This window comes from Lemur catta, chromosome 1, assembly GCF_020740605.2.
Source record: "Lemur catta isolate mLemCat1 chromosome 1, mLemCat1.pri, whole genome shotgun sequence".
NCBI classification, from domain to species: Eukaryota; Metazoa; Chordata; class Mammalia; order Primates; family Lemuridae; genus Lemur; species Lemur catta.
The window spans coordinates 66,602,002-66,618,762 of NC_059128.1; the positions used below are offsets into that span (position 1 = coordinate 66,602,002).

General features: G+C 36.0%; 3 gene segments (V, D, J or C); all 3 read right to left on the minus strand.

Annotated features, from left to right (window-relative positions):
• LOC123620673 overlaps positions 1 to 16,761 on the minus strand; it is a 477,715-nt gene that overhangs the window by 387,220 nt on the left and 73,734 nt on the right. The window contains 1 exon segment of the C gene segment in view: positions 12,362 to 12,367. Within this exon segment, the coding sequence occupies positions 12,362 to 12,367 (6 nt within the window).
• Positions 1 to 16,761, minus strand: part of LOC123620697 — a 362,704-nt gene that overhangs the window by 340,116 nt on the left and 5,827 nt on the right. The window contains 1 exon segment of the V gene segment in view: positions 9,419 to 9,421. Within this exon segment, the coding sequence occupies positions 9,419 to 9,421 (3 nt within the window).
• LOC123620805 lies at positions 13,201 to 13,947 on the minus strand. The segment is given in 2 exon segments: positions 13,201 to 13,676; positions 13,897 to 13,947. Coding segments are annotated over 2 exon segments (363 nt in total).

Here is a 16,761-nt window from a genome sequence, read left to right on the forward strand (position 1 = left end):
GGACTGGAGGAGGGAGACTCTGGTTTGTTTATTTCAGGTTGAACACCTTTTTATATATAAGTTAGAGACTTTTTTCCAGCGGAATTTTTGTTGGAATTTATGTGGCCTACCAGAATACACCTGGCAAAGTCATGGGCTGTAAGGGTCCTATTCTCCATTCAATGGACTGGTGGAGACAGTAAAAACTGTGATTTTTATTATACATTAAAAAATTTTTTATATTTTATGAAATAACTCTCATATGGAAAAATACAGAAAATTATATAGCAGACACCTTTGTACCTGACAATAAGAATAGACACATAAATAAAAGTTTAATTTTGCTATTTTGTACAGATATTCTTTTCTGTCTCTCAGACATTTCAGATAGAGCTAAAATAGTAACCCTTGCTCCTTCTTTTGTCATTCCCAAGTAGACATCATTCTTGGGAGGATCCCATGAATGTCTTTCTAAGTTTAACTCTTAGAGATATGCATCACAAGCAATATATTGTATTGTATTCATATTTTGAGATTTCTCATGAATGGTGCCATGCACTACATATCATTCTCACAATCGCTTTTACACACAACACTTTCTTTTTAAGAGTCATTTAGGAAAATATATGTTGAACCACTCCTTTGCTGGTAACAGCTACAAACTTCCATTTTATGAGTAACAACTATTTTTTTTTCCAAAATTAATTATACTTATTGCTTGCAAGCAGTGTGGCAGTGAGCATCCTTGTAAATACCTCCTTATTCACATATTTTACTATCTTTCATTGGAGATAACAGGAATTGGTATTGCTGGATTTTTTAACATATGTATTTCCTTAACTAGTTTAGGCAAATTGTTCTTGTAAGTGGATGTACAAATTACTTTTTGTGGGGTTGTTTTTCTCCACCTGGAGAAGTATAGTAGCCTTCTGTCTATATATTCTTATCAACACATAATGTCATCAGACATTTTAACTTTTACTGCTGTGACAGAAAGGAAAAAGTAATTTCTTTTAATTTGTATTCCTAGAGTACTTATTGTGGAAGCTGATGTTTTACATATTCACTGACCATTCCTATTTCCTCTTCTTGAATTGCCTTTTATATCCTTAACTGTTTTATTTTGGATGTTTTTCTGACTTATTTGTAAGAATTCCCTATGTAACCTTTCTAACACTTTCTTGGTTGTATGGATTACAAATACATCCCAGCATGTGTCTTGTTTTCTTCTTTGTAGTGGGCACACGGCAGGTTAAAAATTTCTCTTCTATGACTAGTTCCTAGAGATTTTTATTTCTATTTATCTAATAATTTTATTGATTATTAATTTAGTTTTTCTATTTCTTTGCAGAGCTAAGTTTAGGCAGTATATTTTTTAACAAAATTGTTCTTTCTCTTAAAGTTTTAAAATGTATTGGCTCAAATTGTACATAACATTCTCTTAATACATTTTTAAATTTCTACTATATCTCCAGACATGTCTGCTTTTTAATCTCTCTCATAATTGCTTTTATTAACTTCCTATTGTTGCTGTAACAAATCCCCACAAACGTGGTGACTTAAAACAACGCAAATATATTCTTTTTCAGTTCTGGAGGTCATAAATCCAATTCAGTTTCACTGGGATAAAATCAAGGTTTCAGCAGGTTGTGAGCTCTTTCAGATAGCTATAGGGAATAATCTGTTTTCTTGTCTTTTCCAACTTCAAAGAAGTCCTTGTTCCCTCATCACATTGCTTTTTTTTCATTCTTACTCTACTGTCTCCCATTTATAAGGAGACTTCTGATTACATTGGGTCTACCTGTACAATCCAGAATAATCTTCCTAATTCAAGATCCTTGAATTAATCACATCTGCAAAGTCCCTTCTGACATACTTTAGTCTGTTGAATGGTGTCCCCACAATTCATATCTCCAATATGATGAATTTTAAGCCATAAACTGCAGTACCAAAGAATGTGAGCTTATTGAGAAATAGCGTCATTGCCAATATAATTAGATAAATTAAAGTGAATTCACACTGCAGTAAGGTGGGCCCCTAGTCCAATCTGACTGGTACCTTTATGAAAGGGATTTCCTGTGAAGAGACACAGACACACACAGAGGGAAGATGATGGAAGGTGACACAGGGATGACATGACCATCTACAAGCTAAGGAATGCCTGACACTACCATAAGCTAGGTCTGAAACAAATATTCCCTGTGTCCTAGAGGGAGCATGGCTCTGCCAACATCCTGATTTCAGACCTCTGTCCACTTGAACTGTGAGACAATAAATTTCTGTTGTTGTAAACCACAAAGTGTGTGGTACTTTGTTACCACAGCCCTAAGAATCTATTACACCATGTAGGCAATATATTCACTGACTCTGGAGATTATGACATAGACACGTTTGGGGGCCATTATCCAGCTACCACATTGTTTAACTATTAAAATTTCTATTTTTCCCATTATCAACATTAAAAAATATTTACTTTGTATAGGTCTTCAAAAATTTTATCATTGGATTTTCCTTTTTATTGCTTAGTTTTGTTTCCTATTTGATTAATTTCTGTGCTTATCTTCATTTTTTGATTGAAGTATAATTTATGCTGTGAAATAAATTGGTCTTAAGTATAGAGTTAGAGGAGTTTTGACGGTTGCAAATAGCCTTGTAAACCACACCACTATCAAGGAATAGAACAATTTTTCCTTCACCCCACCGAAATCCCTTGTGTCCCACCCAAACAATTCCCAACCCACTATAATTCCTACACCATAAATTAGTTTGTCTGTTTTAGAATTTCACATAAATGGGCTCAAACAGTATATACAGTGGACTCCTTTGTGTCTGAGAATTTTGCTAGGAAATATATAATGAGGTTTATTCATATTGTTATATGTATCAGTGGTTTAGGCCATTTTATTGCTGATTGATATTCCATTGAATGCATATAGCATAATTTATTTAATCTCTTATGTGTGGACATTTTTTCTAGTTTATGGCTTCTATGAGATAGCTGACATGAACATTCTTGTACAAGTTTCTTTTTGTGGATGGACATATGTTTTCATTTCCCTCGGGTAAATACCTAGAAGTGGAGTCACTGGGTCATGGCAGATGTACATAGACTTTTATGAAATTTTGCCTAAGTGATTGCCCAGTTACATCCCAACCACCAATGTAAAAGAATCTGATTGTTTCACATCCTTACTTTTTATTTTGAAATAATTTTAAATATACACAGAAGTTGCAAAAACAGTGCAGAATTCTCTTGCATCTTCATCCAGCTTTCCATGGCAGCATGTAGCATAACCATAGGTATGTACCATTATCATTATGTATCAGTATCAAAACCAGAAAATTGATATTGAGACAATAGTATTTATTAGGTACAGACCTTAATCTGATTCACCATTGTACATGCCATCCTTTTTTTTTTTGAGATATAATTCGATAAAATTATAGAATTTGTATAGCATTCTATACAAACATGTAGGTTTGTATAACAACCACTACAATCAGGATACAGAATTGTTCCATTACCCTAAAGAAGTTCCCTGTACACACCCTCCTCAGCCATGACCTCTGGAAACCATTAACATTTTCTTCAGCCCTAAAATTTTTGCATTTTGAGGATGTTTTATAAGTGGAATCATACATTTTGTAAAATTTGAGATTAACTTTTTTCACTCAACATAACATGCTTGAGATACATTCAAGTTGTTGCATGCTATCAATAGTCCATTCCCATTTATTGATGAAGACTATTCCATTGTATGGCTGTGCACTACACTATATTTATCCAGTCAGCCAATGAAGCAAGAAATTGTTGAGATCCATGATGTGTTACCTATATCACCAATTTATCCTATTTCATCCTGCAATATATAATGAAATGTAAGAACATACCACAATTTGTTTTTCTTTTTACAAATCAATGGACATCTGGGGCTGTTATGGATAAGACTGCTGATAAACAAAAGTCCTTTTGGGAATATATGTTTTGTTTTATTTATTTATTTATTTATTTACTTACTTACTTACTTATTTATTTTTGAGACAGGGTCTCAGTAACTACCCAGGCTAGAATGCAGTGGTGCAACAATAGCTCACTGCCGCCTCAAATCCCTGGGTTCCAGCCATCCTATCATCTCAGCCTCCTGAGTAGGCAGGACTATAGGCAGGCGACAACACATTCAGCTGACTCTTATTTTTATTTTTTGTAGAGAGGATGTCTCGCTCTGTTCTCCAGGCCGATCTCAACCTTCTGGTCTCAAATAATCCTCCTGCCTTGGCCTCCCAAAATGATAGCATAAGCCACTGTGACCTGTGAATATATGTTTTAATTTATTTTGGATAAATACTTACGAGAGGAATTTCTGGTCATATGTTGAAAGTAATTTGTAAGAAACTGCCAAATAACTTTCCAATGTCATACTAATTTGCATTCCACCAGTGGTGTATAAAAGTCTTAGTTTCCCTACCACCAGTTGAATGCTTAAAACCATTTCAAATACTTTATTAATGTTGTGAAAAATTTCTTATAGTTTGTTCATTTATTAAGCTAAGTTTCTTCTGTTGGCTTTAGTAACCACTCCCTCATACAGTTACACCAGTGTTTATACATTTATTTCACCTCCTCTGCATGCAAATGAAAACTAGTCTATACATCTGCCAATGTAAGATCCCACTACTGGGTTGGGCTAGAGCCTCAGCTACAGGTTTGGGTACAGGCTGCAGGTGCCTGGGGAGCGCTGTGTGCTTGCTGCACAGAAGTATGTGGCTGAGTCTCCAGGCTGGGAAGGTGTGATTTGCAATGAGAAGTGCTTGGCACTTTTATTGAAGAAGACTGTGAATCTTCCATCTTCCTTTTTGCTGTCAAATGAACGTATGGCTATCAGCAACGCAGGACCTTTCCCAGGTAATTGCTGGTACCATGGGAAGTAGTCAAAAGCACTGTTCTCATAAGTGCATTTCAGAATTGAAATTCCTCCCTCCTGGACTATCAAAGATTCAGGACTTTGTTTCACCTACTTCTGGTCACTTTCTTCCTTCTGTTGGCCACTCACCCCTGCTTAGAAAGATAACAAAATGTCATTAGGACCCCCAAATCATATTTCCTTCTTAAAATTTCTACCTGCATGAGTTCTTCTTTACCCTACTTTTGTCATTCACCCTATTTAGCAACATATCCTGCAGCTTCTCCTCCACAACTCACAGCATAGTTGAAGCCATAGAATTAAAAATGATGCTCCTAAGATCTTGTCCATCCCTCCTGGCTCCTGAGCTCTGTGACAACTCAGGGGGTCTTCTAGTCTTCCCAGCCAGCTGGAACTCTGACTTTGTTCATGCTGGATTTAATTCTTTCAGCAGGCCCCGCCCTTTCACAAATGCTTTCACTTAAAGCCATTTCTGTTACAGGAAGCACTTCCCTGCTTTGTCCACATTTAGAATTGCTAACAACACATTTATTGGGAAGCAGAAATCCCCTCCTCACACAGATAAGGATCAGTTTAAAATTTCTCTCCCCCAACCTTCCTCTTCCTTTTCCTCACACCTTTTACAGTGTTAAAAATCATACAATAGCAGAGCTGAATATGTCAGTAGAGATTGCCTTATTTTATACAGTGGAAGAGAGAGACTCCCCTGAAGCCATAGATTAGCGTGTGTAGAGGCATTTCTTTTCTTATTTCAAATATTAATGACGTTTGCTGAAGACACATAATGCCCATAATATCCCATTGCAAGGCGAGGTCATGGAACAGAACATGGAGAATATATGGTCCCGTTGTCCTCAGGGAATGTAAATTTTATTACAATCATTCAGATATGTCCATTTCATATTTTGTATGACCCTAAGAAATGATAGAAGGCAATTACTCAATTTCAATTTATTTATATTTATTCTAAAGTATGTATCATGTAAATTATATTTTAAAGAATATACCTATAAAATGAAATTAGGTAATACTAGAATTATCTTTTCTGGAGGAACTTGGATCTTTAAGTGGATAAGAAAGGTTGGAAAAATTCAGCAGAATTCAGAAGGTATGGTACCATAAGTATTGGAACCTTCTTGGTAGCTCTTACCCTTAGTTTGAATAACCATTTAATGTTTTCTTCACAATTCATCATCATGGATCCCATATAAAAATATGAAGAATCAAATTGGTTTCTGATGTTAACACAGGCAGGTCACAGAGGCAGAAATAGAGGATAAATTTAAAAGCAGCCCCCAAAATACAGGTGATCTGTATTATAAATAATAGAAGTTAACATAAGGAGCACATTTTTTCTGAAGCACAGAGACGATTTTCTTGTATGTATATTGGATGTCACCTTACATACATTCAAAGGAAAATATCATCCCAGTCTAATAGTAGATGGAGGAGATGCTTGAGCTGGGCCTTAAGCTCTGATAGATTTCCCAGTACGAAGAATAGATAAGAGAATTTTAGGAACAGAGTAACTCACTATGGCTAGAGGTGTGGCTGCATATGAGTGAAAACACTAAAAATTTATATTAGAGGAATTAATGTGGCCTTGAAGAATAACATGTATCATTCAAAGAATTGTGACTTTCAAACTCATAATTTTCAACCGTTAGGCTAGAATAAATACAGATACTATTAATTTTTAGGTAGATGGATGGATATATACACATATAATTTATATGTATATATATATAAATTAAAAAATTAGAGCAGACTAGGAGATAATTTACTGGACTTTTTAAGGATAATCTCTGGCTACTTGATGAATATGTGTATGTGGGAAATACTTTAATCTTCTTTGACACAGCATTGCCCCTTTGTGGCCATATAGGAAGTTTGCACTGAACAGTTTTCAAGCTTCTTAAAACTTTGTGCTTAGCAACCCCTGCACCAATCAGAACACTGAAATAATTGGCTGAGTCTTCCTCCTTAGCCAACAAATTTTTCAGATAGAAGTAGATTTGCTCTTGTTGAGGTCAGCTATGAAACCTTTGCTGGTCTATGCTAAGGTGTGTCTCAGGTGAATCTGGAGGAACAGGTTGGGATGCTGGGGGTACCAGGATAGAACAGGGCTATTCAAATAAGCACAGTGACATGACAGCTGCCCTGGCGTTCCTCCAGAGGCAGAAATTCGCCCTCAGACTGAGTTACTGCATGGGATCTCCTTCCTCCCATAGCATCAGCATCAGATCAGGGAGAGCTCTTTGCACTAAAGAGAACAGGTCCTTAAATAGATTCTAAATTAGATAATTGTACTTCATCTTTGTCAACAGTTAGTATAGTTATCTTTTTATTGTTAGCCAACATAATGGCTATGTTTGGTATCTTATTGTGGTATTAACTTGTTCTTTTCTGATGATTAATGACGTAGATGTCAGCAAATTTTTCCAGAAAATGTCAAATGGTGAATATTTTCAGCCTTGCAGGCCATTCAGTCTAAGTAGCAACTACTCAGTTCTGCCATCGTAGCATGAAAGAAGCCATTGGTAATACATAACTAAGAATTGCTTCATTGCAATGAAGCTCTATAAAAATAGGTTGATGACTGAATTCAGCTCATGAGCCATATATTGTTGACCCCTGACCTAGACTATATTTTCATGGGTTTACTGATCATTTATACCTTTTTATTTACATGAAAAGTCTGCTAAAATATTTTGCTAAGTTTTAAATTGGGTGATTTTTTTCTATTTCATTGAGTTGTAAGAGCTCTTTCCATATGCCATACACAAAACTTTTGAATCATATATACATTTCAAATAGTATCTTCTACATGGTGGCTTATGTTTTTGAATTCTTGAAGATGTCCAAGACTTCTGCACTAAAAAGTCCAAAAACAATACTGACAAAATTAAAGTAATTAAACAATATGTCATGTTCACAAATTAGTAGACTCAATAGCTTTAAGACAGCAGTTCTATTCAAAATCTTCTATAAATGTAATGCAGTACCATTCAACATTCCATCAGGGTTTTTGCGTAGAATTGATCATCTGATTCTGCAATTTTATACAGAAATACAAAACACCTAGGTTAACCTAAGCAATTTTTAAAGCGAACAAAGTTGGAGGGCTCAGTCTACATGATTTCAAGACATCACTAAGAACAATAATCAAACCAGTTTGGTATTAGTGAAAATAATACGTGCACATTAATGAAAGAAAACAGACATTACAGAAATAGATTCACCAATACATGTTCATTTACTTTTCAACAGAGATGCCAAGACCAGTCAATGAGTAAAGAAAATTATTTTGAAGAAATATCTGCAGAGCACATTAAAATAAGTTATGCTTTTATTTCAATGGATCTGGGCAAAGTATTAATATATTGAAAACCTGCTGGAAAGGATTCACTCTTTGATGCCATTAAGAACAGGAGTGACTTATGAGAGGAGGTCAAAATATCAACATTAACAGGAATCAGGAAGAAGGTGATTCCGACCCTCATGGATGACTTTGAAGGGTTCAAGACTTTAGGGGAGGAAGAAATTATACCTGTGGTGAAAATAGCAAGAGAACTGCATTTAGCAGTGGAGGCTGAAGACATCACTGAATTACTGCAATCTCATGATAAAACTTTCACCAATGAGGAATTACCTTTTATGGATGGGCAAAGAAAGTGGTTTCTTGAGATGGAATCTACTTCTGGTGAAGATGCTGTGAACATTGTTGAAATGACAACAAAGAATTTGGGATATTATTACATAAACTTAGTTGATAAAGCAGTGGCAGGGTTTGAGAGCACTTTCTCCAATTTTTTTTTCTTGTAAATTTCCTAGTCTATTTTTTAGAAAATTTTAAAATTAATGAGTCATAGTCATACATATTTTTAGGGTACATGTGATATTTTTGTACACGTATATGATGTGTAATGATCTAATCAGGCATACAGGGATATCCGACAGTTCAAACATTTATCTTTCCTTTTCTTGGTATCATTACAATTCTTTATTTCTAGCTATAATGAAAAATACAATAAAGTACTGTTAACTATAATTTACCTTCTGTGCTTTGAAATACTGGGACTTATTTCTTCCGTCTAATTGTACTTTTGTACTCATTAACCGATTTCTATCCAGCCTGACTCTTATTTTGAAGTAGCTTGTTTTATAGAAAGCAAGTGTGCCAGTGAGTGAAAGTGCTTGCTGAGAGCAAAGAGATTATGAAATGGGTAATGGAAAAGTTATTTATTAAACCAGCTATAGCCATGTGATCTTTTGTAGAAAATAAAAGTACAATGTAATGAAAATTCTTTTTGATTGTGATATGAGTATATTTAAGTATATATTAACTACTATTTTAATCTCGTCCCATATGCCTACATGTAACAGCTTAAGATGTGCTATTGAGTTAATCTGTTAACTCATTATATTTCAGAAGCTAAGCTACCTGATTTCAATTGCAGAGTGTGACTCAGAAGAGGAAACACCACCACTTAAAGATGGATAAGTGAACTTCATATCCTCTTTAGGGGAGAGAGTTAGCATGTTTTTCACTGAATAAAGAATAATTGCATCACATTAGCAGGAAGTATCAATTTTCATATGTACTCATCAATTTTCTTTATTTGAAAGTTAAATGTTGATAAAAGAGGTACATATAGATGTCCAGTTTACCAGGCAGGTACTGCGCTAGTTTTGTACTGTCTCAACTTAAGAATCTGGAAATATTATTCTTAGAATTTGCTTCCCAGTATTGTTCTGGGTTAGGTTGAAAAAAAAATTGTGCAAGATTGGTGTGAGGCTCCAGGAACACACATGTTGCTGCTGAACTAAGAGCCCATCTTATCGGGTTGTTTTTTTTTTTTTTTTTCTTTGAGACAGAGTCTCGCTGTGTTGCCCGGGCTAGAGTGAGTGCTGTGGCGTCAGCCTAGCTCACAGCAACCTCAAACTCCTGGGCTTAAGCGATCCTACTGCCTCAGCCTCCTGAGTAGCTGGGACTACAGGCATGCGCCACCATGCCTGGCTAATTTTTTCCATATATATTTTTAGTTGTCCAGATAATTTTTATTTCTATTTTTAGTAGAGATGGGGTCTCGCTCAGGCTGGTCTCGAACTCCTGACCTCGAGTGATCCACCTGCCTCGGCCTCCACGAGGGCTAGGATTACAGGCATGAGCCACCGCGCCCGGCCCTTATTGTTGACTTAAAATTCCTCCACCTCCCAAGAGATCTTTTCCTTCAGCTTCTCTTTGTCTTTGGCTAAGTACCTAGGTAGCATGATGGCAAACACCACTGCTTCTTGTAAAAGTCACCGAACATTATGAGAGTGAAGGAGGGAAGAGACAGACAAATTTCAGTTTGTTCTTGTGGGTTCCTATTGTCCTTGTGGGTTGCAGTATGTCCTTACAAGTCACAGTGTCTGCATGCTTGTGTCCACATCCAACATACCTTCTCAAATATTAGTCTAGCTGATCTGTAGTAAATTTAGTCTCAACATGAGATGCAAAGACAGAGCTTTGCATTGGAGTAGAAGTAGATGTGCTTGTGTCACAGAGATGTCAGACATGCTTATCTTTATATTTCATATAAAAATGCACAACCACAGAATTTAACAAGGGAGAATAAATGTTTTGGATCAATAGGATAGAAAATGTGCTATCAGGACAATTCTAGGACACACAATCTAGTAGTAAGTAGAATTCTACTTGTGAAGGCAGCATGACTGAATATCCTGATCTTCTTCAGCATGTATTAAATAAAGCTCAATGTCAGATTTTTGAAAGAATAATACGTTATTCCTATTCTAATTTCATAAAACATAAACAACTGAATAGCTCCTGGAAAACAACCAACTTCAGCAATTGCACAAGGTCAAATCCTTCTGACTAAGCTCTTACTCTACATCACTCATGGTGGTTCTGCTTCTCTGACTGTAACCTAATTGACATAAAGCAAGAGGAGAAACGGCTAAGGAAATGATTTTTAAAGTGATTCCAGATAAATAGACCCATAGGATATGGTCAATCACAGAGAAAAATCCCATAAGCTATTGAGAAAAATGTATATTCAGTGGGTTTTGGATAGATGATCTATAAATAATAGCTTCATTTGTTCTAGAGTTCTGTTTAAGTCCATTTTTTCTTTGATTATTTTGTGTTTGGAGGATCTGTCCTGTTCTGTCACAGGGATGTTGAAGTCTCCAGCTATTATGGTGTTGCTGTTTATTGTTTTGCACACCCTTTTACTGCATTTACTGACTCATCATACATGGTGTGGTCAATTCTCACCCACAAGCACCACCTACTGGCTTAGAAACTAAACTAGGTGTGTTGTTATATAAATAAAAATCCAAAGGTAAGAATCAACAGAGGTAAGTTTCTCCAGATGGGAAGAAATCAGTGAAAGAACTCTGGAAGTATGAAGAATCAAATGGAAAGGACAACCCCAAAAGGAAACACCAGCTTCCTAGTAAAGAACACCAACCAAAATCAGAACACTGAAATGACAAAAGAAGAATCTGGAACATGGGTTGTAAGAAAATTCAATGATATGCAAGAGACAATAGATACCCAACACAAAGAATCCACAAAAAAGAAAAAAAAAAACAGGACTTGGAAGAAAAATTCACGAAGGAAATTGAAATATTAAAGAAAAATGAAATAGAACTTCTGGATATGAAGAATTTATTCAAGGAATTACAAAACACAGTGGAAAGCTTCAAGAATAGGATAGATCAAGCAGAAAAAAGAATCTCAGGGATTGAAGACAACACCTTTCAATTAAACAAGTCAGTCACAGAGATAGTGTGGAGAAATAAGAGAAAAGAGCAAAGCCTATTGAAATGTGGGATTATGTGAAGAGGCCTAACAGAAGAATAATAGGCATCCCTGAGGGTGAAGCAGAAAATGCAGCAGGGTTGGATAAACTATTTGAGGTTATAATGGAGGAAAATACCCTCGCCTTGCTAGAAATCTAGATATCCAGGTACAAGAAGCTCAAAGGCTTCCTGGGAGATTCATTGCAAATAGGAAAACACCACAACACATACTTATCAGACTGGCCAAAGTAAACATGAAAGATACCCTCCCAGAAGTCATAAGGTGAAAGCAGCAGGTAACTTACAAAGGAAAATCCATCAGACTAACTGCAGACTTCTGAACTGAGACCTTACAAGCCAGAAGAGATTGGGGCCCCATTCTCAGTCTTCTCCAACAGAATAATGCCCAGCCTAGAATTTTGTATCCTGCAAAATCAAGTTTCTTATACGAAGGAGAAATAAACACCTTCTCAGACAAGCGAAGGCTGAGGGAATTCATCAAGACAAGACCTGCCCTCCAGGAAATACACAGCACAGCATTACATACGGATCAGCACAATAGACACTCACCAATGTAAAATCATCCAAAAGCTAAAAGTCAAAGGCCAGATACCACAATGGCTCAAGGGAGAAAACAAAGCAACAATATTCACCTCAACAGGATGAACAGAAATTGGCCCCATTATCAAGTTTTTCAATAAATATGAGTGGCTTGAACTGTCCACTAAAGAGACATTGACTGCCCGAATGGATAAATATGCACAAGCCAAGTATCTGCTGTCTTCAGGAAACACATCTAACCCACAAGAATGCATTCAGACAGAAGGGATGCAAAACAATATTCCATGCTAATGGAAGCCAAAACAAAGCTGGCATAACAGTTCTGATTTCAGATAACTTAGTCTTCAATCAACAAAAGTAATGAAAGACAAAGATGATCACTATATAATGGTGAAGGGTACAATTAAACAAGAAGACATAACAATTCAAAATATTTATGCACCTAACTCAGGTGCACTCAGATTCATAAATCTAATCTTAATTGATCTCAATGTCAGATTTTTGAAAGAATATTGTAATTCCTATTATAGCTTCATAAAACATAAATACCTGAATAGCTTATGAAAATCCACCAGCTCCAGCAATTGCAAGAGGTCATGTCTTTATGATTGACTTCTTATTCTATATCACTCATGGTGGTTCTGCTTCTCTGATTGTAACCCCATTGACACAGAGCCTAAGGAGAAAGGGCTCAGCAAATGATTTTTAAAGCAATCCCAGATAAACAGACCCAGATTACTGCAATGAACATCTTTACTGAAGCTGACACTTTACATTATTGTGTAATGTGTAGGGAAGGTTTTTTGAACTTTAGACAACTTTACAAATTTTCTGTATGATCTATTTTAAGTCAAAAATGCAACTATTAGAGGAAAAGGGTTCTGAACACCTGTTCCCAAATGAGGTATAAGGAGGTTTTACTTAGAATTCAATCTTCTCATCCAGACCACAGATTAAGTTCACAGACCACAGTCACTACCATTTCTTTCCTGGGATCTGCAGATGTGCATTTCAACTTGGCTCCCACAGCATGGGGTGGGGGTGCTGTCTCTTATTTAGCTCTGGGGTTTTTGTTTTGCCTTTACTATCACTTCAAACACAGTGCATCCCAGAGAGCACAGAAATACTTCGCTGAATCTTCTAGCCGTAAGGCTGAAATGGTCAAGTCGATGGACTTAGCTTCTTTCTGGAAGTGGACAGAATAGCGACCATTTCTTGCATTGCTACTACCAGAATCCAGGCGAAGAAGGAAAACCATCTCTTTGCTGGGAAGTTGCTTGTACCAAAAAATAGAGAATGCACTCCAGCTTGTTTCATACTGGCAGTTCAGGGTGACCACGCGCCCCACGGTCATGGATGTGGCTGTCTGGGCTTGAGTAACTTTCTGGGCCACAGTGGATCCTGTGCGGAAAATCAGAAAACAGAGCTACCTTCTGATGTAGTGAATAAAATATTGTAAAAATTAGACTAATTTAAGACCCAAAGAAACCAAATTGAAATCATAGTATGCTCGCTTTTCTTTAATTTCCCCTTTCCTCCTCACGTGCACGAGAAGTTCCACACACCTGTGTGCAATACTTTCATCCTTCACATTCTTACCCATGTTTGGAACCACCCATACCAGAGTAGCTGAAGGCCAGGAACACCCACAACAGGCTGAAGGGCGGCATGTGGCATGTATCCCCCTGCACAAATGTGCTTCGTGCCACTTCAAGCTCCAAATTTGTTCTCTCTGAGCGCCCAGCAGTGTGTATGTGTAGTTCTTGTGTTCTGATGTCACTTCCCCACACAGGAAATGTGGTTTCAGCTGTTCATAGTCACGTGGTCTATGCACAGAGAGGAGAAACGGTGTATGGCTAACCTCAAATCTTTACTTTGTCTTCTTGTCTTTCCTTGATCATTAATTTAGATAGTACCTGGAAAAGAAGCATGGAAAAACAATTGATATTGTAGGTTGGAGTTGCGGGGAACTACAGTTGAGCCCATTAATGTATTTTGATTTCATTTAGTGGAATAATTTTGGAGGTCTGCTTAAAGTAGAATTTATAATGAGCCATGTACCCTCTTTTTTATCTACTTACTGGTCATTCATTCAGCATATATGTACTTTCGTTCATCCAGAATCTAATGAAATTTCAAAGGATAATACTCATAGATCTTTGACTTTGTTTGTAATAGGCAGTCCTATCCTAAACAATTACTGCATCTTTCTCCTTACTGAGTTCTAGGGTCCTACTTACCTTCTGCAATAAATAAAGCCACTTCAAAATCGAATGGTAAAAATCAGTCCTTCTGATTTTGAGAAGCTAATCAGTTATTTGTGTTTTTATAAAATTATAACAGGAATAAAATAGAATCCTTTCAAAATCTGACATTGAGTTTTATTTATTAGACTAGGATCAGTATATACAGTCCTGGTGCCTTCACAAGTAGCATTGTACTTATTTAGAGCATGTATCTTAGAATTGTCCTGATGTCATATTTTCTATCCTAATCATCCAAAGTATTCAATCACCCTTGTTAAAATCTGTGTCTATGCATTGTCTTATTTGTCAAGTAAAGTCATGATTTGCATGCTGGACCTCTCTGATATTATGCCATAATCTACTGTTACTACACGGGACAGACTGCAAGTACTTTGAGCATGGCAAAACCAAAGACGTTGGTAGTTGAATTTTTTTGTATATTTTTGTGTGATTGTGTGGAATTTATCTGTTAATCTTTTATGTGGTTTCATTTTCTTAATGGATGAATTACTATAAAGTGAGTAAGATGCAACAGAATAGAAAGTACAGATAAGGTCTTTCCCAAAAATATTCAGCCATATTGTAGCCATGAGTATACATGTGCTGTTTGGTGCAGTTCTACAATTCTTATTATATCTACCAGAAAGAAAAAGCTTCTCGTAAAATGCTGTTTTATTAGCGAATATAATCAAAAATATTAATAGTCTATCTGTTGTCCAAAATAACGATATTTCCTACTTTGTATATTGAAAGAATAAAGATACTTTTCTGATTTGTGCTTAAACTTCATCTGGTGAAGGAGTTTGTGTCAAAATGCCAAATTGCAAAAAATGTATTTTTGTTGGGCCACCCAATAAAGAAACCCAAATGAGAATAATGGAGTTATTCTTTGGTAAATTCTCATCAGACTCTTCCTAGTTTCCTTATGAAAATTCCAAGCTCTAATACCCAATGAAGCTACAGAATCACAATTAAGGTTCCCAGATCTGCCCAATTCTTCCTCTTACATTTATGGTAATGGCCCTGCTCTGATGCTGGCTACGTATCCCCACCTAGGCACTGCATTCTCTTTTATCCTTGTGTGTTTTAATCCAATGAAAGCTACTGGAAGCAGACATAAATACTTTTACAAATTTCTTTGCCAATTTTCCAAGCTACTAGAAAAGAAAGTGAAACAAACTTTGAAACAAGGGGGAATTCATATACTGACATCTTGTGGGTACATCTCCCTTTACTAACAGACAACTGATTTGATATTTTGTTCATTTTCTCTTTTAATGTATCGAAGAGGTTTTCATTGTGGACTGGAGGAGCGAGCCTCTGGTTTGTTTACTTCAGGTGGAACAACTTTTTATATATCAGTCAGAGAGTTTTTTACAGCAGACTTTTGTTGGCATTTTTGTGGCCTATCAGAACACACTTGGCAAAGTCATAGGCTGTAAGTGTCCCATTCTCCATTCTGTGGACTGGTGGAGACGGGAAAAACTGTGATTTTTATTATACATTAAAAAAAATTTTTTTTATTTTATGAAATAATTCTCATATGGAAAAGTACCGAAAATTATATAGCAGACACTTTTGTACCTGGCATTGAGAATAAACATAAGAATAAATGTTTAATTTTGCTGTTTTCTACAGATATTCTTTTCTGTCTCTCAGACATTTCAGACAGAGCTAAAATAGTAACCCTTGCTCCTTCTTTTGTCATTCCCAAGTAGACTTCATTCTTGGGAAGACCCATGTATGCCTTTTTAAATTTAACTCTTAGAGATATGCATCACAAGCAATATATTGTATTGTATTTATATTTTGAGAATTCTCATTAATGGTGCCATGCAGTACATATCATTCTCACAACTGCTCTTACATCCAAAATTTTCTTTTTAAGAGTCATTTAAGAAAATATATGTTGAACCACTTCTTTGCTTGTACCAGTTACATACATCCATTTTATGAGTAAACAACTACTTTTTCTTCCAAAAATAATTATACTTATTACTTTCAAGCAGGGTTGAAGTGAGCATCCTTGTAGATAACTCCTTATTCACATATTTAATATCCTTCATGGAGATATCAGGTACTGCTAGATTTTTTAGCATATGTATTTCCTTAACTAGTTTAGGCAAATTGTTCTCCTAAGTGAATGTCCAGATTATTTTCTGTGTGGTTGTTTTTCTCCACCTGGAGAAGTATAGTAGCCTTATCTCCATATATTCTTATCAACACATAATATCATCAGA